Source organism: Vanessa atalanta, chromosome 29 (genome assembly GCF_905147765.1).
Source record: "Vanessa atalanta chromosome 29, ilVanAtal1.2, whole genome shotgun sequence".
Classification (NCBI taxonomy): domain Eukaryota; kingdom Metazoa; phylum Arthropoda; class Insecta; order Lepidoptera; family Nymphalidae; genus Vanessa; species Vanessa atalanta.
The window spans coordinates 5,434,268-5,458,727 of NC_061899.1; the positions used below are offsets into that span (position 1 = coordinate 5,434,268).

The window sequence follows — 24,460 nt, forward strand, 5'->3', positions numbered from 1 at the left end:
TTATAAATATAATTAATATATTACGTTTTGTAATTTAATTGTAATGCCAGTTTGACGTTCAATTGTCACTGCTCATTTGCAGTAAAGCACTATCCCGGATACGTCAGTTGGAAATGACATTAGTACTTTTTATTTTTTAGGCATATGCACTACATCCTACATCCAAGTTTGTATCATGCAGCCTTGATATAAGTCCATTATTTCTTCAATAAATTACTTTTTAAAGAAAAAATATATAATTTAACAGATGGTATTCACGTTATATGCGTCTTCGATACGTTCGCAAATATTCGTATGTATCTAGTTGTTATGGTAATGACAGGGGACTTAGGCTGTATGAAGTAATACCATAGATATTTTAAATTCTGTAATGACATTCCAATTTACGCAAACCGGGATATTATTTGTATTAGGTTATAAGTATTTGTATAAAACGATGGGTAATATAGGGGCCAGTATTTTTTGAAATTATTTTATTAAGTAAATAATATGTAATTAAAATTAATGACACTACGACAAAAATATTAAAAAAATATTATGATCTCAAATCGGTTATTCCTTTCTCTCTGTGACATTCGATCTCAAATCAAATATTTATATTTTTAATTAAAAAAAAATATATATTATATTATTTCTTAAAAAAAAAAAAAAATCCATTTAGAATTCACGTAATTTTAAATTATTTTAATTAGTAAGTAAGGTTGATTCCTGTAGAATATAAATACCAGCATTTTGCTCGGCCAGTAATGATAGAACTTAGATATTTTGATAGATTCCTATTTACAATTTGTGCACGTTGATATTTAGTCGAGGTTTTATATATATTTTTAATGTTTAAGGTATTATTTTTAAAAGCGTTTCGATGATATCTACACATAGTTTTTAAGTTATAGACATTAATATATATTATAGTTTTATAATTAAATCAATTGTTTTAGAAAAAAATACAAAAAAAAACTTGTGACCTAATTTTGTTTCTTTATATTTGACCTTTCAAGTCTGGTCGCTGATTACTTTCCTAATGTCAGTTCGTCACGACTAATGAGGCCTTACAAAGAGGAAGTTGAGCTTGTTACAGCCAAGTGTGGTTTTTTTTTTTAAATTTAAATCATAGGCAAAACTCACTTGTCAAGTAATTAGTCTAAATTTTAAGCGGGTGATACTGTGTATATTTATGTAATAATATTGTACACTAAAACCTTCTCCGAAATATGCTGTATCGTCTGATATAAGTTTTATGTATATTGTTTTAGTATTTTCTCAATTAGTCATAACTAAAAAAGTCTACATCTGTCATTATAGACTACGTTTTGAACGAAACTATTACAAATATTTTCGTCAATATAATTAAATGGTTTTTAACGATAGTGTTCTGTAGTGTGACAAATAAAAGTATTTTTTATATATTGTGTCACTTTAAAACTGAGTCGTCCAGCGACCAGACGTTCATGAATATATATTAATGTCTCTAGAAACGTATGTATGTTTATTTTCAATCATACTTTTACAGTTTGGAAGATACTGTATGTTCTTTGAGTCGAAGCTATATAGAATTTTTTATTATTTTTTTTCGTTTTATAAGTCGTACTGTGTGTAGACTGGCTTTTCTTATATAGTTTAAGGAGGTGTTTGAATATAGAATGCTGTCTCCTTCTTGCAAATGTAAAATCGTTAATGTCAGATGGAGAAGACAGTGTTTAACTTACTTGATAAACAATCTCTATAAGTAAGGCTAAGTGATCAATATGTCTGTTTCGAATTTGTTTTAAAACATAAAGCTGCGTGTCCAAGGAAATAAATTATCTAAAGGAATTTTTTTTTAGTGTTGATAACAATTGTTTCTGTAGTTGTTGGTAACTTTCTGAAGAACTGTGAAAAGTTTCAATGAAATCACACCTTTGTAATTTTCATATATTTCTCTCTACATAAACATATCATAATATAAACAGCCTGTAAATTTCCCACTGCTGGGCTATGGCCTCCTCTCTCTTTGAGGAGAAGGTATGGAGCATATTCCACCACGCTGCTCCAATGCGGGTTGTTGGAATACACATGTGGCAGAATTTCTTTGAAATAAGACACATGCAGGTTTTTTCACGATGTTTTCCTTCACCGCCGAGCATGAGATGAATTATAAACACAAATTAAGCACATGAAAATTCAGTGGTGCTGCCTGGGCTTGAACCCGAAATCATCGGTTAAGATGCATGCGTTCTAACCACCAGGCCATCTCTCTCTCTAACTGTACATAATATATAATTATATATGTGTTTGTATATGATGCTCAATTATCATTGATATCACTGTATGTGTATGTTAGACTATGGTGCTATACTGATTTTTTATTTCATTTATTATATAAGTGTTTATGTAACGAAAATGTCACGTAATTAGTTCGTACTTGTGATAAAAAATTAATAATTAAAACAGCTCTCTTAACGAGATCTCGATTCCTATTGTATGTATTATAATTAAATTATATTTTTTATTAAAATGCGTTTTATTGCATACCTGATTTGAACCTCACAAACTAAATCCGGCCTTGCTGGCTACAATAAATAAAGTAAAAAACTAACAGCCTATAAACGCCCTGTAGAGGAGAGGAGCTCAGCTCCCCTCCTCTCCATTTGAGGACAAGGATTTGGTCTAGCATCGAAGTTGTAGATGTCCATGTGCGGTGGTAGGCACTTTCCATCAGGTGGTCCTCTTGTGAGTTTGCCACCTATGCCACAAATAAAGTGCAAGTACAAACAAAAACTACCAAATTTACGATTTTCGGATGTTTTCCTAAATTTATAGGTACTACAAGATATTGCTTTGGAAGCATCCTATAGGTTTTGTGTTTTTGTAAAAGTATGCGAAATGCGACAGACGGCCGTATCTTTGAATTGCGTAAACTTAGAGGTATGATTTCCCAGCTCCAAGGTACTCCAGACCTCTCAGTATTTGCTATCCAACTTGATACCTATTTGAGAAAAATGATTCTGACGTACATGTGATCCTTATTAGACGATAGGGGTTTCTTTAGGCATAGGGAACCCTAAAAATAAATATAGTTTTTTCTTATAAACACAAAAACCTAAGAGTTTCTGAGAAAAATGGTTCTGGAGTACATGTGATCCTTATTAGACGATAGGGTTTTCTTTAGACGAAAAAAACCCTAAAAATAAATTAAGTTTATCTTATAAACACAAAAACAATACTAAGTATTGTTGTTTGACGGTGGAATAAGGGTTAAGGGTCTGCACAAAACCTTACCACCAAGTAATGTTAAGTGTAAGTAAAAAACGAGATAGATCAAACAATGTACTACACTGTAGTTATGTATTGTACACCTCAAAAAGGTCTTCCAAACGTTCACAATGGTATATGTCTATCTCGTAGGGATAACCCACAATAACCATTTTTATCCTTTACTTTGCGAAGCGATTTTTGGCAATACAGCGTTAATCCTTATCCAATTAAGTACCTTAAATACATTGTGAATTTAATATAGATCAATATGACCCTACAGCAAATAATTTAAATGAATATTTTCGAAGATATTAAAGATGTCTAATGACTGAAAAACTGTGAACGTTGTAAGACATTCTGTAGTATATTTAGTATCATTGCACCCGTGCGAAGCCAAGGCGTTATTCAAATTATAATTATTATTAACCTATACATAATACAAGACAAAAGTCAAAGACAGCAAATTACTTATTGATGGTAGGTTTTACCTGGAGGTATCGAGTCGAATTACCACCCTAAAAGAGTTTTCACCGTTTACAACGCTTGGTCTAAATCTGTGATTGTGAAATTCAAAGAGTTTACAATTGATTCAAGACCGGTAATAAAACGAGAACAGAAGAAAAATGATTAAAAGTTGTCATTGTCTTATTTAGACAAAATAAATATGAAATTACTGTAAATAATAAAATGTAGAAAAATACTTTAAAAAAAGCAACAATCAAAATGGCGTGAGTATTTACGTGTTTATTTTAAATAATTTATGTGAAAAAAATATGTATACATTTTTTTACAAATAGTTTCTTGCCGGTTCTTCTCCGTAGAATCTGAATTCCGAACCGGTGGTAGCTTCACTAAATATAGTTTGTAAAATGAGGGTTCAAAGGTCCTTGTAGAAGTCTACTTGAATAAAATTGAATTATGATTTTGATAGTTGCGAGGTGTGCGAACATTGCAACTCCCCTGTGCGACCAGGCGAAGGATCCGTACTGGAAGGGTTCAGTTATCACGACGGCTGCAAGAAATGTTGTAAGTCAGGCTTTAAAATTCAAATAACAGCCTGGGAGTGTCCCACTGATGGGATAAGGATTTCTTCGAGAAGGTTTGGAGAATATTCCACTACGCTACTCCAATTGAGTTGGTTCATATACTTCTGGCGGAATTTCATTGAAATTAGACACATGCAGGTTTCCTCAAGATGTTTTACTTGACTGCCGAGCACGAGATGAATTATAAACACAAATTATAATACAGTTCAGTGGTGCTTGCCTCGATTTAAACGCGCAATCATCGGTTGCACCCTTTCTAACCAATGGGCTATGTCGTTTGGGGAGCACATGGAAATTTGGTGATGCTTAACTGGGCTTGAACCCGCGATTATTGGTAAAGATACACGCGTTCTAAGCACTGTGCCAATTCAGATTTTATCATCATTTGCTAGAGTTCATTCCATTTATTTTGCTTCATCAACCATTAGCGCTTATCCATTTTATATTGGGTCATAATTCGCTGACGTTCATCCTAAGTATTTTAAGACATTTTTCTCTTGCGTCTTTTCCATTTATTTTGCCTAACCATCCACTGGTGATCATCTCGTTTGAGATCGTGGCATTTCTTAATTTCAGATGTTTGCAGCGAAACAGATTTACACAACGCGGAAGTTTTCAAGGGCGTTATATTTTGCTCCGGATGTTCCAGACGCATCTTCAAGGGTTGTTCCACAGCGCGCAAGGTTAAGACCGGGAACAGGCGACGCAGGCGGAGACCGCGTTATCGACGTGGGGATGAGAATAGAGTCATCGAACTCGCTAGATTAAACTCGTTAGTCAGTGACAGCAATTCGGAATCGTCAAAGTTAAGGTAGTTAATTTATTTTACTTTAATGGAATGTTTAGTTATGTTACGGCTGTGTGATATTTGCGTGTAGGGATGTGGGTAGGTGCGTGCGTGTGCGTTTCATTTATTTATGTGTGTGAGTGTTAGGGAACAATGTCTTGAGTATCTGTGCGTTTGTGAAATGTAGAATCTTTGGGTTTGTACGTCTGTGCGTGCGTTGACTCTATGCGTGTATGCGTGCTACACACATAAAAATATTCATTATATATTGAACAATTGTGATTTTAGCAAACAACTGAGTGGTGTAACGAGGGTTCTGAGGGAATCTCGCGTTAAAGTAAGTATTTTTAGTATCAACATTAAAATATACTTTATTAAAAATGATCATGTTTCGGTAAATGTAATACTACCACCGGCTCGGACTGCAGAATATACCAAGAAGATTCAGCAAGAAGCCCAATTTCTCGTTTTTATCAAACATGTAATTACCATATGAGTACCATTGAATTAACGAGTATCCAAGGTTAAAATTGGTCCATAATTACAGAAGCAATCAACCAAAACTCATTTATTTATATTTTACTTATTTAATATTTATTTTTACGTGAATATACGATTTAAAATTAATTATTAGGCAAATTAAAGTTTATTAGAGTCTACGGAATTTATCTTGGAATACTTTGTCCCCCAGTAATCTATTTGCTTTATACGAAGTAAGATTCGAGGATGTCGAAAACTTAAGCTCATATTGTCGGTGGTCATGATCAGGGATGTTATGAGTTTGTCATTTCGGATTTTAGGATATCTAATATTTTACCGTACGTTTATACGTTTACGGGTAGATTTTTATTCGGATACCTAAATAACATCCCTGGTCGAAATCACTTAGAGATACAACAAGGGATCTTTTTGACTAATAATTCAAAAATACTTATGTGACATTTGTATCTATTATTTTAGATAAAAGAAGATAACCTGAAGAAGGCCAGCGTTGGTGAGTTAACAATAGATACAACACATTTAGTTTACAGCACAAATACATTCAGCAAAATGGAACTTATTCTAATACGCAGCGGGTTGGTGTGACGCACGAGGTAATTTTTTTTTTTTATGGCAAATGGCTTACTTTATGGTACGTTACTGCCATAGACGTTGGTACTGTATGCCTTATTAATTACTGCTCATAATAAAAACAAACCTTTTGGAACTAGGATGATATGTCTCTAGTGCCTGTTTTACTGACTCACTCAACTTCTAAATCGGAAGACAATAATAATAAGTATTGCTGTTTGGCGGTAGAATATCTGATGATTGGGTGTTACCTTCCCAAGTTTGACCGAACTAAATCCCCCGATCCATGCAGGTTTCCTCAAGATGTTTTCCTTAACCGACAAGCACGAGATTATAAGTTTATAAGCCCACAATCATTATTAACCACTGAGACATCAAGGCTCTTAATATATACGTCGCTGCAGTTCACAGTTTCATCATCAACATCATATTCATCATCACCACCACCGCCATCATTATCATCATCACCACCACCAACATTATCATCATCATCACCGCCATCATTATCATCATCATCACCACCATCATTATCATCATCACCACCACCAACATTATCATCATCACCACCACCAACATTATCATCATCATCACCGCCATCATTATCATCATCACCACCGCCATCATTATCATCATCATCACCACCATCATTATCATCATCACCACCACCAACATTATCATCATCACCACCACCAACATTATCATCATCATCACCGCCATCATTATCATCATCATCACCACCATCATTATCATCATCACCACCACCAACATTATCATCATCACCACCACCAACATTATCATCATCATCACCGCCATCATTATCATCATCACCACCGCCATCATTATCATCATCATCACCACCATCATTATCATCATCACCACCACCAACATTATCATCATCATCACCGCCATCATTATCATCATCACCACCGCCATCATTATCATCATCACCACCACCAACATTATCATCATCACCACCGCCATCATTATCATCATCACCATCAATAACATCATCATCAGCCGGAAGACGTCCACTGCTGGACAAAGGCCGCCCCCAAAACTCTCCACATAAGCCCCAACGGCCGTCGGTTCTACTATCTATGTCCGTTTTCACACGCTTTAAATTTAGGCTATTAACGTGACCAGCCTGAACGTCTTGTCGTTTTTTATTAATGAAATTAACTTCTTCAGACATGGCAACGACGACGGATGTGACGCAGGAATTGTTGCAGAATATATATTCATCTGTTGATAGCGAGTAAGTTTATTCCCATTATCTATACATATAATAAAATTGGAGTGTCTGTTTGTATACACGGTACATATACCAAAATAACATTTTTTACAATTTTTATTTGTCTGTCTGTCTGTTTGTTCCGGCTAATCTCTGGAACGGCTGAACAGATTTCGACGGGAATTTCACTGGCAGATAGCGGATGTAATAAGGAGTAACATAGGCTACTTTTATTTTAGAATTATATATAGAATAAAAATAAAATCACGCTACAATATCCAAATAACTTAAATTAAAACAACGCGCACGAAGTCCCGGGGACAGCTAGTTAATAAATAAAGCATATTACACTTTACGAGATTATATAAATGATGAGCTAGGAGTTTAATTTTATTGTTTGCATACAGCGTATATTGTGAACTAATTTATAAGATTGATGATTAAAAAAGAGTAACCTTCTTGCCGGTTCTTCTTGATAGAATCTACAGTCAAAATCATATAATATATATTTTATTCAAGTAGGATTTTACAAGCTATTTTGAATCATTATTGAACAAACTATATTAAGTGAAGCTACCACCGGTTCGTAATGCAGATTTTACCTAAAAGAACCGGCAAAAAACTCAGTAGTTCTTTTTTTATATACAAAAATACAAAGTCATGTTAGTTAAATACAATTATATATGTATATCTATTATTATATGAATCATATATTATAAAGGTGGTTACCTTTGGGTTTGCATTTGCACGCTCATAAGATACTCTTCAGCCAAACAGCAGTACTTGGTATTATTGTGATCAAGTTTGAAGGGTAGGGGTAGGTACAGGCACAAGGGACATAACGTCTTAGTTCCCAAGCCCCTGACGCAATGGTGAACACTTATCAAGTGGTCCATTTGCCTATTCGCCTCTAGATTCGACACTAATAATATTATAATTTCATTATAATATTATTTTTCGACCTCCGTGGTCGAGTAGTGTGTACACCGGTTCTCATGGGTACGCCTATTCCGAGGTCCCGGGTTCGATTGACGGCCGAGTCGATGTAGAAAAAGTTCATTAGCTTTCTATATTGTCTTGGGTCTGGATGTTTGTGGTACCGTCGTTACTTCTGATATCCATAACACAAGTGCTTTAGCTACTTACATTTGGATCAGAGTAATGTATGTGATGTTGTCCAATATTTATTTATTTATTTTATTTATTAAAATGTACAAAAATTTTACAAATTGCAAAATGAATTGAATATTTTCTTATTATATTAATTGAATATTTCATATTTTCTTCCATAGTAACAAGATGTTCGCGTCACCAGCCAAGCCGAGAAAAATAATTCGAAATGAAAAGGAAAACGTAAGTATTACTGAAGTTTTATTCCGGAATGCGTTTAGCGATATAACTTGCGAATTACGAATATTAACTTTACCATAATTATAACCAATCAAAGAAGGTATAAAGATAAACAAACCTTAGTGCCTCAGTCATATTATATAAGTACTACTAACAGCTCTTGACTGATATATCTTTATTTATAATACAACATTATTCCAATAAAATACTTGTATACACTTTAATTTTTCTTCAAAAGTTCCGATAACAGTTTCGTCAACGTTCAAAACGCCAATCGCATATCCATAGTGAATATCATAGATTAATCCAGCTCGACCAATGATATCGCGTCAATTTGCTGTCAAATGTTGTTTATTTGGCTTTTCTCCTGTTATGATTGGAATATAAACTGCGCTTTGCAGTTCGACCCGCTTTTAATTTACACCATTGACGTGACAAGCTTTAATTTCACGTTCCCGTTAAGATTGTAACATTTAATATTTATCATAAATTAGGACTCGAGTGATTAATTATCTGTGGTGCGGTTCATTGTTTACGATTCAACGATTCGACGTCTCAAGGTTCGTATTGTAAACGTCATCGCAGCAATATTGATTAGATAATCGGAGTCATCAATACGTCAAATATTTAACACGTAAAGAAATTGATTCACGAGTATCACGAAACGAATATATATTTCAATTCGACGTCAAATGTTGTTTATTTGGCTATTGTCCTCTTGTGGTTGGACAACTAACAACCCCCACATACACCCCCACGAGCGTAGGAGCGTTTTTCCAGCGAGAAACAAAGTATCAAAATCAAAAATACTTTATTCAAGTAGGTTTTTACAAGCACTTTTGAATAGTCATTTAACAGACTATTTTAAGTGAAGCTACCACCGTTTCGGAATGTAGATTCTACCGAGAAGAACCTACAAGAAACTCCGTAGTTACACTTCATCAACATCTAAAAATACAGTCATGTTAGTTAAATACAATTATATATGTATGTTATGTCTCCTGCCTGGAAGTCAACGAGCATTAACTTCACGCTTTTTTATCATTTACATAATCTTTTATTTGCCCCACTAACTTCTTGTTAAATTAATAATTCGTTTTTAATTAATTTCACACAGAACTGTTATTGTGTTATGACAACTGTTTATTTGTAAATTTGGAACTCACATAAGTAGTTGAGTTAAATAGTGTATTATTAGTATAAAGATATATTATTAAAGATATCTTTGTAGAGTTAATAGCGGATCTATTAGCAATTTAGTTAAACTAAGGTTTGTTTAATTTTGGTCCTTCTGCTTTTGGAACAGACTGTTGTATACGACTATCATTAATTTCCGTTTCATTCATTCATTCATGTCAGCCGAAGGACGTCCACTGCTGGACATAAGCCTCCCCCAAAGATCGCCACAACGAACGGTCCTGTGCAGCCCGCAACCAGCGGCTTCCCGCGACCTTCACCATTTCGTCGGACCACCTTGTGGGCCCTACCCACGCTGCGTCTTCCGGTCCATGGTCGCCATTCGAGAACTTGTCGGCCCCATCGGCCATCGGTTCTTCGAGCAATGTGCCCCGCCCACTGCCACTTAAGTGTGGCAATTCTTCGGGCTATGTCGGTGACCTTAGTTCTTCTGCGGATCTCCTCATTTCTGATTCGATCTCGCAGAGAAACTCCGAGCATAGCCCTCTCCATTGCCCTTTGGGTGACCTTGAGCCTTCTTATGAGTTATATATATTTGTGTGGATTTTAATGTTAAATATATATATATATATATTTGTTTCAGAAAAACAATTTGTACAGCGATGTAAGAATTGCAGGTAGTTTTTTTATTTTTTATTTTATTTGGAATTATTGTAGTTCTTTGATCCGTTTCAGAACTTATTTTAACTTATTACTAGTAGTAACGACGATTGTTAAGCTTAAATACGGATATATATACGTAATACGTAGTTCGTAATAGATAAAAAACCGAGAAGGACCAGTTTAAATAAGCAAGGCAATTCTACCAGAATGTTGAATATGTTTTGAGGTTCGCCCGTCTGAATAAGTTTGCATTGCTGGGTATTCTAAGGAGTACATCGAGAATGCACTTGTATATAACACACACACACAAACGCACGCAGTCTTGTTATATAAAATATTCTGTGAAGTTGGCTAGTCGAGGTAGTCGCTAGAAATAGGTCAGGAAATCATCAACAGAGCGAGATGAGTTTGAACGTTTTTGTAAATTTGGTATCAGAGCTCGGCGCTTCGAGGGAAATGGCTCACGTCGCTCTGAGGAGACGATCAGAAGTCCCGGTGATCATACAATCTGAGTGAGTAGTATTGTGATGATTACATACATTATATTTGAATAAATGACTACCTTTGGAAGCAAGGTTTGGCAATTGTCGAAGCGATTTTGAACTTCGCTTTTAAAACGATATTTTTTGGACGCGTAATGAATCGAATATATGTAACATACCTCATCAGATATTCTACCGCCAAACAGCAGTATTGAGTATTGTTTGTTCCGGTTTGAAAGGGAGCCAGTGTAGCTACAGGCACAAGGGACATATCGTCTTAGCTCCCAAGGTTTGGTGGTGCATTGAGGATGTAAGGAATGGTTAATGTTTCTTACAGCGCTATTGTCTAAGGGGGTGGTGATCACTTACCATCAGGCGGTCCATTTGCTCGTCCGCCTACATACGCCTATATTATATAAAAAAAGAATCGGGAAAGTATTGCCGTTATAAGTCAGTAGAATTGGCCTCCAGTGTTTATGTTTGCTGAATGTATGTATGTATGCTTTGTATTTCATAGCATTGTATCGCGTCATATAGCATCACAGCATTGCTTTATAACGTCACATCGTTTGATCATCGCTATTTAGAATATCCACAATAGTATTTTCTGCTGTCTGTGTCAGATCGCTATAAGCGATAAGACCGCCTTTGCACGCCATTTGTCAAATATTTTGCGTTTCCCTTATGTACTCAGGTGTTGTGCAATAAAGTATTTAAATAATAAATAATAACATCCATTGGAAATTTATAATTCTCACTTGTAATATACATTTTTCCGTCAGGTCATGTCTCCGGCAAATGAGGTCAAAAAATAGATCGTACACGACTCAAGAATCGGGTTAGTATCAAATAACTATCTAACTAAACGACCTTACTTAGCCAAGATGTTCAGCGCGTGTTAAGTTAGGCACTGATTTCTCTCTTTCTGACGTCTTCCATTTGACATTCGTGAGAAGAGGACAGCATTATATAACTTTATAATTTTCCTATTATTAGGAATCTTTCCGCTGTCTGTCACTATGTATTCTTGGATCTTTAAAATAACACAACCGATTTTTTGATGCGGTTTCTTTTAATAGATTGGTCGATTCAAGAGGAAGGTTTATATGTATAATACGTGTACAATATTGTAGAGAAACACTGATAATTTTAGAGGTTTCAAGTGATGTCGTAGAAAAACACATTTTTTGCGCTTACATTGCAATCCCTGGCTGAACCCTACGAGATAGATCAGAATAATGTACTACAGTATTGTACGTCTTAAAAAAGTCCGCGACGGTATATGTCTATCTCTTAGGGATAACCCACAATAAGTATAATAAGTAATTTATGTAGTAGTATTCTTCCTAGGGATCAAGCTTTTATAGTAAATTACATTAAAATCGTTTCAGTGAAACGATTTTGTCTTAAACGTAATAGAGTTAATTTCGCGTTTATAATATTAGTGTAGATTTGTTTTCTTGTCTCATTAACTTTTCTTGTGTTAAATTAAACCGCTGTTAACGTTAACTGTAATTTTTTTACACGAGGGACATTTATAGTGTTTAATTTTTTATATATATATTTGTTATTCTAGATACTTCTGGTGATACCGAATATTCAAAGGGAATCGTTAATAAGTAAGTATATATCGTATATATAAACGTCAGGAGTTATCAAATATAATTTTAAATGATTTAAATATATGAGGTCGATCTGAGTGAATGTCTTCACCATCGTACTATATGTGTATACTATATTGGGTATGTATAACAAATAATAAATTCGGAACCACGGCGGCTAGCTCTGAAGTGTCGTGACGCAGACTCGCACCGGTCTTCCCTCCGTCGCTTGCTCGTTGTCGAATCAACTTCCGTATTGTTGACATTACCGATATATATATATATATATTAAAATTATAATAAACCTATATTAACGGAGGGAATAAATATATCTTGAGTAAAGATTGAGGATTAAAATGCCTTTAGAACCAAACCTTTATTGATATTTTTGAAGTAATAACTTCTTACGGGCGGGTAAACCGCTTCGTTACGTAACGCGTTACGGCGCCAGTCTGTCTGGCTTCCCTGTCTCTTACGCATGTAGGCAGCGGTAGGTAGGCTCTTCCTCTGTCAATCTAACCTACAGCGTTAGACATATTTCGGACAGACGCTTCCCCCTTTCTGTACTCAGTGTTTAGTGTGCGATAGATATATACTGTTGACATGTTGTATTTGTCCATGCGTTCTCATCATTGACAGTCTATAATATAATCAATCAAAGTAATTTAATTGAAATATTAATTAATTTGCATTTTTTAATACAGACACTGGATGGACAGACGTTTTAGAAGCATACTGAAACTACCATACAAAAGTTGTTAGTAAAAATCTTCTATTCAAATCTTATAATATATTTATATGAAAATGGGTATTATATATATTGGAAACTAACTTACCTTTTTATCAAATAGGAGTTCATTTAAAGTTAATGTTAAAGCTAAATCAAAACACTTGGCAATTCTATATATTAATAGCGTAAGGGCATTAATGTCCCAGTGATTATGGGACGATAGTTGATGTAAAAAAACGGTTATGGTCACATTTTGAGGAGCTCCAGCTGTCGATGTGCAGAAAATTAAAGAGGATTGTTGATTGCAATTGACTAAATTGTTACAATTTAACGAAGAATTAATTTGAGAGAGCGTTTAAGAAAAAATAAATAAATACGTAAACAAAATTTAAGTAAACTGTCTTCGACAAACTCCAATTCTAACTGAACTGCTGTATACTATTTGATATTAAAAATTTCATTTAAAGAGGTTTCATCATTTTGGAGTTGAATTTTGGCGCCAAATGTAAATGAGTGACTTGCAGTTTACAATGAAATGAAATCAAAACAAAACCTGCCATAAGTTTCGAAATTCATAAAAGATCTTTTAAACAAACTCAAAGTTTCGCGCGCGACACACTAGTAAGTTTTTATATTGTATTTTTATAGTTACGAAGAACATCTTAAATCGGAGCTCCCTCGTCAATTCTATATGCAGCGAGGATGAAAAGAAGTACGCTTAAAGATCTTATTTTTTAATAATATATTAAGCTCAAGCAAAGATGTGAACGCATACAGACGAACCAGATCTTTAAAAGTAAATGTTACGCCTAGTAAAGGTATCGAAATATTGTCTCTGGTGTTGTTAATCACGCGATCTCCTTTTACTCCAATCATGAGAATTGGTGTGTAGCAATGGATTAAAAATTGAGCCGAGATGGCCCAGTGGTTAGAACGCGTGCATCTTAACCGATGATTTCGGGTTCAAACCCAGGCAGGCACAACTGAATTTTCATGTGCTTAATTTGTGTTCATTCAATTCATCTCGTGCTCGGCGGTGAAGACAACATCGGGAACCTGCACGTGTCTAAATTCAAAAATTCTGCCACATGTGTATTAACCAAACAGCATTGGAGCAGCGTGGTGGAATATGCTCCAAACCTTCTCCTCAAGGGAGAGGAGGCCTCAGCCCAGCCCAGTGGGAAATCTACAGGCTGCTAATGTGCAAATGTAAATGATGGATTAAATGCTGCACAAAGTTCTACAAGCAAGTCTTCGTTCCCAAGGAAGTTGGCGTAGGAATGGAAGTGGTTACAACGGCAATTTTTATGTTAAAAAACAATTCAGACGTGAAATTGGCCTCCTAGTGGTAAGTGGTCACCATGCCCATATACATTGGGGCTAATATAAAACATTCCTCACATCACACCAATGTACCACCGACCTTGACCCATGTGCCTGAGGAAATTCTGGCTCACTCATCCTTTAACTGGAACACAAAGATACCAATTATTAGATTAGCCGGTACAGTATCTGATGAGAGGGTGGACCAAATTTGCCAGTCAGTCTACTTAATTATTGAATTATATTAAGAACTAATAAGTCTTCAAAACAATTTGTGACTTGATTAAATCAACTTTTTCCAGCAATTAAAGTGCATCATAATCAAGGTATTCTAACTTCGTTTTAATATCTGTATGATCTTTTATACAGTTCTCTTTTTCAGTAATATGCTTTCGTTTATTTCAGATGTACATTGAGAAGAATTAAAGGACTGTTTCGTCAGGAAATCACGGAACATCAGCGTAAGTTTCTTCTGTTCAATATCTTACCATAATACTCTACTACTCTTACGAAAGCCACGGGTGGAGAGACACTGGAGACCTATGACTCTATTCTCTGTTAAACCACACATACACACACATACACATCAGCCCGCATTCGTCCACTGCTGGACATAGGCCTCTCCAAATGCACGCCACTGCATCTTCGGCAATTTATCAATCTATCTTCGGCAACTCGCATCCAGCTCCTGCCAGCCGTCTTGCGCAAATCGTCACTCCACCGTGCCTGAGGACGTCCTACACTACGTTTGCCGAGACGCGGTCTCCACTCTAGAACACGTTTTCCCCAACGGTTATCGGTTCAAAACAAACATTAAGTGTTAATTCAAAAGATTTTTTTATAATATTCGAAACCAATGACAAGTTTTTTATTTATGTATTTAATTTCATTGTAAAGTCACTCATCTACATTTGGCGCCAAAATAATGAAACACTGTTTAAATGAAATTTTTAATGTCAAATAGTACATATACATTATAGTACATTAGTTTAGTTAGAATTTGAGTTTATTATGAACAAACGATAACAATTTACTTTTATTTTGTTTACGTTTTTAATTTTTTTTTTCTTCCGCTCTCCAAACCTATTTATTTGTTAAATAATAATCATTTAGTAAATTGCAATCAAGAACCTCTTTTAATTTTTGCACATCTAGGACTAGAGTTCTTCAAAATGCGACCATAAGCGTTTTTTTTTTTAGCAGCCATCGTCCTATAAACACCGGGACAAAAATCGGCTTGTGCTCTTAATATATAAGTTGGCAGGATATAATAAAAATTACATTCTTTAATCGTCTCACCCAAAAATCTATCTTTGAAACAATCAGCTGACATTTGTCTTAAAGGGGAAGTCACTGTGTCTTTACGTGCATAAACGTATTCAGGGTTACATACATGTATGAACCTAATATCTGACACTGACACAACACTTACCCTAGAGTTGAGCGAAGCCGCAGGATGATACTAGTAAATTCTTAATCACTCTCAATTCCCTGAGTTTCATCATCCAATGGGACTATGATGTAATTTTTTTGGATTTTCTCCTATTTTCAGGCCGAGGTCTCAAGAAGTTGTTCTCAACAATAAATAGTAAAAAAGTACCTTACAAATTGGGTTGGTGAGTTGTAATTAAACGTACCCTAATAGTTATCTACCCAAGGGGTAGTTTTTAAGATGAAATACTTTCAGAACTGACATTTATACCTACCTTCGAATCTATACAAATGAGTGAAAATAAAAAAGAATAACCAAGAAAGTCCCGATGATTGCGGTTCAAACCGAGACAATCACCACTGAATGTTCATGTGCTTAATTTGTGTTTATAATTCATCTCGTGCTCGGTGGTTAAAGAAAACATCGCGAGGAAACCTGCATGTGTCTAATTTCAACGAAATTCTGCCACATGTGAATCTAACCCGCATTGGAGCAGCGTGGAAGAATATGCTCCTAACCTTCTCAAAGTGAGAAGAGGCCTTAGCCCAGCTGTGGGAAATTTACAGGCTGTTACTATTAGTGTGAAAATTATTTAACAATCACTGGCGGTTACGTAACTACATTTTTTTTGCGGGTATAGTGAAAATATACAGTCGTACTTTTCAAAGCTCTATCTTTATTTAATTTTATTAAATACATTAGTGCCTATGTTTTAATACTTACACTACCTAAGCATTAGTGGACCATCACTACACTCTCACATAAGTTATTACACCACTGAGAAATGGATACTCCTGTTGAACAGCTGGTTAAAGGGATGGAGGAACTCTCTGCGATGTTCAGCCAAAGAATGGAAGAATTTGAAAGAAATTTGGTACCATCAAGCGCCTCTGCTCCTACGAATCCAACAATAAAGTCCTTGTCTGCCGAGTTTTACACATTCAAGTCCCTTGTGTGGAAATCGCTCGGACTACTCAAAGCCCAGATCGAGATTGTTGCAAATGGGTTGGATCGCATAGACTCTCAGTGTCGTAGGAAGGTTCTTCTCCTTCATGGTGTTAAAGAAGACCAAGGCGAAGAGGTCATGAAGAAAACGTTAGCTGTATTAACTGGCCAATTGAAGATGTCAGATGCTGCACCTGAAGTGATCGACTGCTGCCATCGCTTGGGGGTGAAGAGGGATGCTCCGCGTCCTATATTAATTCGTTTCACCTCCGTACACTTTCGCTCCAGAGTATGGAAGGCCAAGACGGCGCTGAAGGGTTCCAAAATAACAGTCACAGAATTTCTGACCAAGTCCCGTCAAGCTGTTTTCGTAGAAGCTCGGAAATATTTTGGAATAAAGAAGTGTTGGTCAGTAGACGGCGAAATTGTCATCCTTCTTCCAAACAATACCCGGAAAAAGATTACATCATCTTCCGAGCTCAAACAATTATTCGCTCAGCATCCAAATTGCCACAACTGATCACGGGTACTTTGTTTATAACTTCGCAATTCGGTCGGTTTATATCACTCTGCCGCTGTCTTTTACATTGCAGGGTATTGCTAATTTATATGATTGTAACTTAACTTTTATTTTGAACTATATTAACGTTTTATAACTTTATTTTTAACTACCTGTCCTATTAATTTGATGTTCATATAACAACTACTGTCAAATGTCACTATTTACTGCTATGGATTCTGACCTTTTGAGCCTGTACAAATTTTAAGTCTATCTTTGTTTATGTATACTAGATACCTTTTTTTTTGTCATTTTAATATTAGATTTACTTTGATACTTACTTTTAATTATTTTGTTTTTTTGGTAAAACTTACTTTTATTTTTATTTATATTTGATGTACATTGTGTTCATTTCTTAAGTGTAATGGATTTTTTTTTTTTAAAGGTCAACTTATGTCTGAGGTTTGTGTAATGTTTTTAATTAGCAATTTTGTATTTATTTATTTTAAATACTTATATATTTATTTTAAATACATAGATATATATATTTTTAATATATTATATATTTTATATAATGTTGGATGAAGAATATTTTTCTTGTTCATCGGATGAATTTATGAGTGTTTCAAGTAGCAACAACACGTCAATTTCAGACTCTGAAACACTTGAAGTGAAATTGTCAAAAATATTTGATAATACTACTAACCTCCTCTCCTTAGTGCATATTAACGCACAGAGCTTAGTAGCTCACTACTCTGATCTTCTCACATCTTTCAGTACCGGCGTGGTTGACGGAATTCTTGTGTCCGAAACCTGGTTGAAACCGTCAATTCCATCTACCAGTTGTGCTCTTCCAGGTTATCAGTTGTTCCGCAATGATCGCACTGCTCAGGGTGGTGGTGGCGTTGGTATTTACCTTCGCAGCAACATTCCTGTCAGTGTAGTCTCTTCTTCCCCTTCTCAATACACAGGCTATCTTGAGTATCTTTTCTTGGAGGTAGTCGTACATCATAAAAAAATTTTGCTTGGAGTGCTATATTGTCCAAGTGATAAGATAAATTATTTTAACACATTAGAAAGCCTTCTTGAAAATTTTGTCCCCTTGTACGATCACATTATATGCATGGGTGACTTAAACACATGCCTTTTGAAAAATGACTCCAGAGCACAAACCTTGAAAACGCTAATGTCATCTTTGAATTTAAACCTTCTTCCCATGACTTCTCCAACTCATTACTTTCCAAACAGCAGGCCTACACAACTTGATCTAATCACTGTCTCTAACCCCAATTTTGTTTTCTCTCACGGTCAAATGACTTCTCCATTCTCGTATCACGACCTAATTTTCATCACTTACAAAGTGCGACCTCCCAAGATTAGAGGCAAGGTTTTTCTTCTACGCGACTTTAAGCATATGGACCTGGAACGCTTGAGAGAGGATGTAAAAAATATTGACTGGGGACCTCTATTGTCAACTAATAATATTGATGACATGGTTGAATCACTGACTGCTGAACTGATACGTTTATATGATGTCCATGCACCTGTTCGCCCAGTGCGAATGAAACACGCGCCTGCTCCCTGGTTAACGCCGGTGATCAGAAGAACCATGGCTAAACGCGATAGAGCAAAAGCCCGACACAAAAAATTTCCATCGCAGGAAGGCCTTGACGCATACAAAAAACTTCGTAACATCTGCAACAGAATGTGTAGGGATGCCAAACGCCGCTATATTCACTTAACGCTTCAGAATCTTTCTCAAGCGCAAGTTTGGGGATTCTTACGGTCTTTAGGTGTGGGCAAAACCACGGATAGTTGTCAAACTGTTGTGGATCTCAATGCTTTAAATCATCACTTTACCACTCCGCCTATCACACTAGATAATGACACTAAAACAGCTACCCTGTCTTATTTGTCTCGTCTTGTCCCACCAGACCTACCCCCTTTCACTTTTGAACCAGTTTCGGAGGATACCGTAAAGAGGAATGTCAGGTCTATCTCCACGAAAGCCATCGGCAGTGACAATCTCAGCCTGGACATGATTCTTCCTGTGCTGGAGGATATTGCACCTGTGATCACACACATTATTAATTTCTCACTATCGTGCAATGTCTTTCCATCACTGTGGAGGAATGCCTATGTCATTCCATTACCAAAAACCTCCAATCCCTCCTCCCCTTCGCAATTCCGACCCATATCTATACTGCCCATCCTTTCTAAAGTCCTAGAGTCTGTGGTTCACAAGCAACTCTATTCCTATTTCACCATCAACAACCTCTTGTGTCCTTACCAATCCGGCTTCCGACCTTCCCACAGCACTGTTGGAGCACTGCTGAATATAACTGAGGACATGCGGTATGCTATGGATAATACCAAGCTTACTGTAATTGCCTTGTTGGACTTCAGCAATGCCTTCAACTCTGTTGATTTTGACATTCTTCTCGGTGTCCTCCGAGCAGTTAACATCTCTTCAACTACCATTGATTGGTTCCACTCCTATCTCTTCGGGCGCCGGCAATGTGTAAAAACAAAGGATTCATCCTCTGATTGGACAAACCTTACTGCCGGTGTTCCTCAAGGTGGCGTTCTCTCACCTCTGCTCTTCTCTATTTTTATTAATAATATATCGCGTGTTATTTCTTCTCCCTTTCATCTGTATGCAGATGATTTGCAGTTGTATCGTCATTTTGAGTTGAGTGAGCTGTCTGACACTGTTAATTGCCTTAATGAAGATCTTTCGGCTGTTCAGTCCTGGGCTAAATCCTTTGGTTTATTGGTTAACCCCGACAAATCTCAGGCCATGATTGTTGGTAGCAGTAGATTAAGAAGTAAAATAGACTGGTCATCTGTACCCTGTGTCATGTATGCTGGGGTTCCAATAGCATACCATGACAAAGTAAAAAATTTGGGCCTGATCATAGACTGCAACATGTCCTGGACTGCTCACCTCAACGATATCAGTAAGCGTTTTCATTACACTTTTCACTCTCTCAAACGTCTCCAATATTTTCTCCCCTTCAATACCAAAATTATGCTCGCTCAATCACTTCTTCTCCCAATTATTGACTACGCCGATGCCTGCTTTCTAGATGTGACGGAGGAGCAACTTAATAAGTTAGAGCGCCTACAAAACCTCGCTATTCGTTTTATTTTCGGGCTACGTAAGTATGACCATGTTTCTCATTTCCGCGCTCAACTTAAATGGCTCCCTATCCGATTTCGCCGAGATATGCACATCCTTTCAGTCCTGTTCAACATACTCAATAACCCGCATACTCCTTCGTACCTTAGCTCCCGGATCAACCTCCTACCCACTCCCATACGCTCCAGGCGCTCTTGCATCACTTCGATGCTTGATGTGCCTAGGAGTAATACAAAATTTCGTCTGCAATCGTTTACAGTACGAGCTCCGATACTGTGGAATAACCTGCCGAAATCCATCCAAAACAGTAGTAGTATTGATTTATTTAAAAGCCGCTTGAAACATTATTTTCTCTCACAAGCTAACCCTTCATCTTAACCTTACTTCTCCCCATGTCTTTTCTGTTTTATTTTGCATATTAAATTAACACCGATTTGTAAATATGTATGTATATGTATTTATATAGTATATATAAATAATATACGTAGTATATGTATTTTGTGTATTGTATTTTTATGTATGTTTATGTATTATATTTTTATTTATGTAAGTATTTATATTTTCATATTTCTTTATACTACAGTATGCACTATTTTGCCCGCTACATCACCCTGTCACTCACCTCCATAGGTTGACTGGAAGAAATCTCTTTTAGAGATAAGTCCACCTTTGCCTGTACATATATTACTGTACCATGATTGTAACATATTTTAGTGCAATAAAGAATATAATAACTTCATTTAGTTTGATATCTTTTCACCTAACTCATTAAATTTGGGCACTACTCCCAGACTAAGGGACAGATAAAATAATCTATACTAATATTATGAATGTAACTCTGTCTGTCTTAAAAGTTTGTTGATATTTGTTTCTAACATCTGACAATCAACCCTCAAAGTGCGACGAAAGTTTGTTTTGAAATCAGACACTTGAATTGTATTCATTTGTAGAGATGGAATAATATACTTTATCGTACTTGTTTACAGGTTGGGAGTAATGGAAAACATTCCAGAAAATACTGGGTAATGAAAATCATTTCATATATTTACATATACTATATGTAGAGAACTATATGTTTTAATCAGACTTTATTATGTAATTAAATTTGTATTACAAAGTTTGATAATCAATTGTGTGTAGGATATTTGACTGCTTCGTTGTCCTAATTGCTTTTCAGGTTCCAGAGACCTTGTCAAATCCAGGTCAGCTTGATGTAAATTAGATTTTTCTATTAAGTGATCCTCAATAACAGCCCAGAGGCTGGAGGTTGATCGTGGAAGGAAAGCCCTTGAACCGTTGATCATCCTACAACTATTGTCATGCTAGTTAGGAAATGACTAATTGATTTATGTTTGTACAAACGCGTGCGCACTATATGTCCTGCGCCATTGGTTTGTCTTTCTTGAGAAAGGCTCCCAGAGCCTTCAAGAGCCCATCATCATCGTAATGATCATATATATGGTTTTCTTCTAGTATTTTTAATAGAAGAAGAATGAAGGCCATTATATCCAGAAAGTATAAAGCCCCTGTTCTTTTAATCTATGCTTGAAGATTAAGCCAGTTGGTTCCATTATTTCTTAAGAGTTCTGCTTACCTTGTGATAGTTCAAGTGAAGAAAGTGACAGCCAGTATAAGTCCCACTGATGTTCCTTTCTGAGGCATCCTCAAATCTCTGCTCCAATCAATAAGAGCCATGAAATTCAGCCAATTTCAGCCGACACGTAATATTTTCTCACGATGCTTTTCTTCGCCTCGAATTTCAAAACAAGTCAAATTTATTTTAGTCAAGTAAACTTTACAATGAAGCGCTTTTGAATCGTCAATATTTAAACCCTACCGTTTCGGAAAGCAGCCTCAAGTGAGAAGAAACGGCAAGAAACTCGCATAGTTGCTCTTTTCAAATAAACTCATAATGCTGTTATTCACCATTAGTGTTTAAGTGACTACTTAACATACACAGGACTCTGTGATGAAGAAGCATATAGAAGCATACAGAAGCCATAATTCTGACGTTTTTTTCTAAAAATATTTTCTTTTAATGAATAATAATATTTATTGATAAATGTAGTCTTGGATTCAAATCACTGATTCGACACCTTCGATATGTGTTAGTCAAGGTGAAATAATTTCAAAATATTATTATTTCTAGATGTAAACACTTTCGGAACTCACATAGTTATAGATGTATGCGCAATCAAGTCATGAAATCGGCTGGTCCAACTCAGAGCGAGTGAGTATGGATTTATATAATTAAGATTAACCAAGACATCTTTACTTGGTACTAGGCTTTGTGCAAGCCCGTCTGGGCAGGTGTAACCCACTCATCAGATATTTTACCGCCAAATAATGGTACTCAGTGTTGTTTTGTTCAGATTTGAAAGGTGAGCGTAACTACAGGATGGAAGTAATGATTACATTTCTTACAGCACCATTGTATTGGTGGTGACCATTTACCTGGTTTCCCAAGAAACAAGAATCCGATCTTCTAGGAAATAATGCCATAATTATTTTCGAATCTTCTATTTTCAGATTGGCTGTATTCAGAAAGAAATTGAAGAAATTTATTTTCTTTGATTTTCTCAAAAGTTTGCATAATTTCAGTACGTATATCGTTGCTTTATATATATTTTTTTTAATAAAAAATATTGTACGTATATAAATGCCGAGGTGGCTCAGGGGGAATGAAACCCAGACAAGCGCTACAAAATTTTCATGAGCCTTATTTGTGTTTAACAATCATCTCGAGTGCAATGGTGAAGGTATACATGAGAAAACGTGAATTAGACACATGCCATGACAGTTCTGCCATGTGTGTATCCACTAACAGACATTGGAGAAGCGTAGCATAATAAGTTTCAAACCAGGACAGGAGGCTTGAGTCCAGCAGCATGACATTTACTTTTATATAAATACTAAGCTTATTATACGGTGAGAGATCAGACACTCTAATGACTAAAATCCTTCCATATTTAATAAATGGATTTGATTTGATTTAGCAATCGAACGCTCTTTAACAGTTTATTTTAATAATATTTATAATAGACTTAAGAGTCCAAAAAACAAGATTCAGAAAGCGTATTTGGTAACATTGACATCGCGTTAGTAAATTCGTTCACTCTACATCCGGATCCGGGCGTTTGAACTCTTTGCAGTGGTAAAACGTCTGTCTAAACGCAGACGAACATGCCCTACGCTGTCATGGTATACGAGCGAGTCTTGCCGACCCCCAAAGCGCGGCAATAGATGTCTGATATCAAAACAATGTCGTGAAAATCTTAAAAAATGATATTGTGACCGGCATGAGCCAAACGTACTAGCCACATTTAATATTTTGCTTCGCTAGGAGTTCGACTCGTGGTATGGACTGTATTTGAATTAAATTTATTAACCTTTCTTTTCCAGATAAGCAATTTTTATACATGCTGGCGTCGCAAGCTTGTACACAAGAATCGATCATTTGAACTGACTATTAAAATATAATAAGAAAAATTGTTGTTTTTTTTTGGAGGGGGGGGGGGGGGATTACTGAAGTAAGCTTTTACAAGTACTTTTGAATCGTTATTTTACAAATTATATTAAGTAAATCTACCATCGGTTCGGCATGTAGATTGCTGACTCTACTCTTAGTCGCCTCACGCACACTAAGACATCTTGTAGGAACAGAAGGTATTATTAAGCACATTTTTGTACGTTATAAATACATGGGCAGAAGCACAGTTCACAAACATACTGTTAACTTCGTGAGACAATTTCAACCGAAACATATAGACTTATCCTTAATGTTTGA

The 24,460-nt window shown here is 35.9% G+C and overlaps 1 protein-coding gene across 1 annotated transcript; it reads left to right on the plus strand.

The window, feature by feature from the left end:
* Nucleotides 1-3,940: 3,940 nt before the first annotated feature.
* Nucleotides 3,941-24,134, plus strand: LOC125074960. The gene is made up of 19 exons (XM_047686445.1): nt 3,941-3,962; nt 4,166-4,260; nt 4,857-5,091; nt 5,356-5,404; nt 6,028-6,061; nt 7,327-7,393; nt 8,662-8,722; nt 10,500-10,533; nt 10,956-11,031; nt 11,784-11,839; nt 12,578-12,620; nt 13,307-13,359; nt 13,981-14,044; nt 15,061-15,116; nt 16,208-16,271; nt 21,660-21,695; nt 22,823-22,903; nt 23,203-23,273; nt 24,076-24,134. The coding sequence occupies exons 1-19, from the start codon at nt 3,958-3,960 to the stop codon at nt 24,132-24,134; spliced, it is 1,239 nt and encodes a 412-aa protein (XP_047542401.1). The 5' UTR covers nt 3,941-3,957.
* Nucleotides 24,135-24,460: the final 326 nt, after the last annotated feature.

Coding starts and splice junctions, on each gene's coding strand:
- LOC125074960 (XM_047686445.1), top strand. Junction 4,261..4,856: donor CGACGGCTGCAAGAAATGTT/GTAAGTCAGGCT, acceptor TCTTAATTTCAG/ATGTTTGCAGCGAAACAGAT. Junction 22,904..23,202: donor GCTGGTCCAACTCAGAGCGA/GTGAGTATGGAT, acceptor TTCTATTTTCAG/ATTGGCTGTATTCAGAAAGA.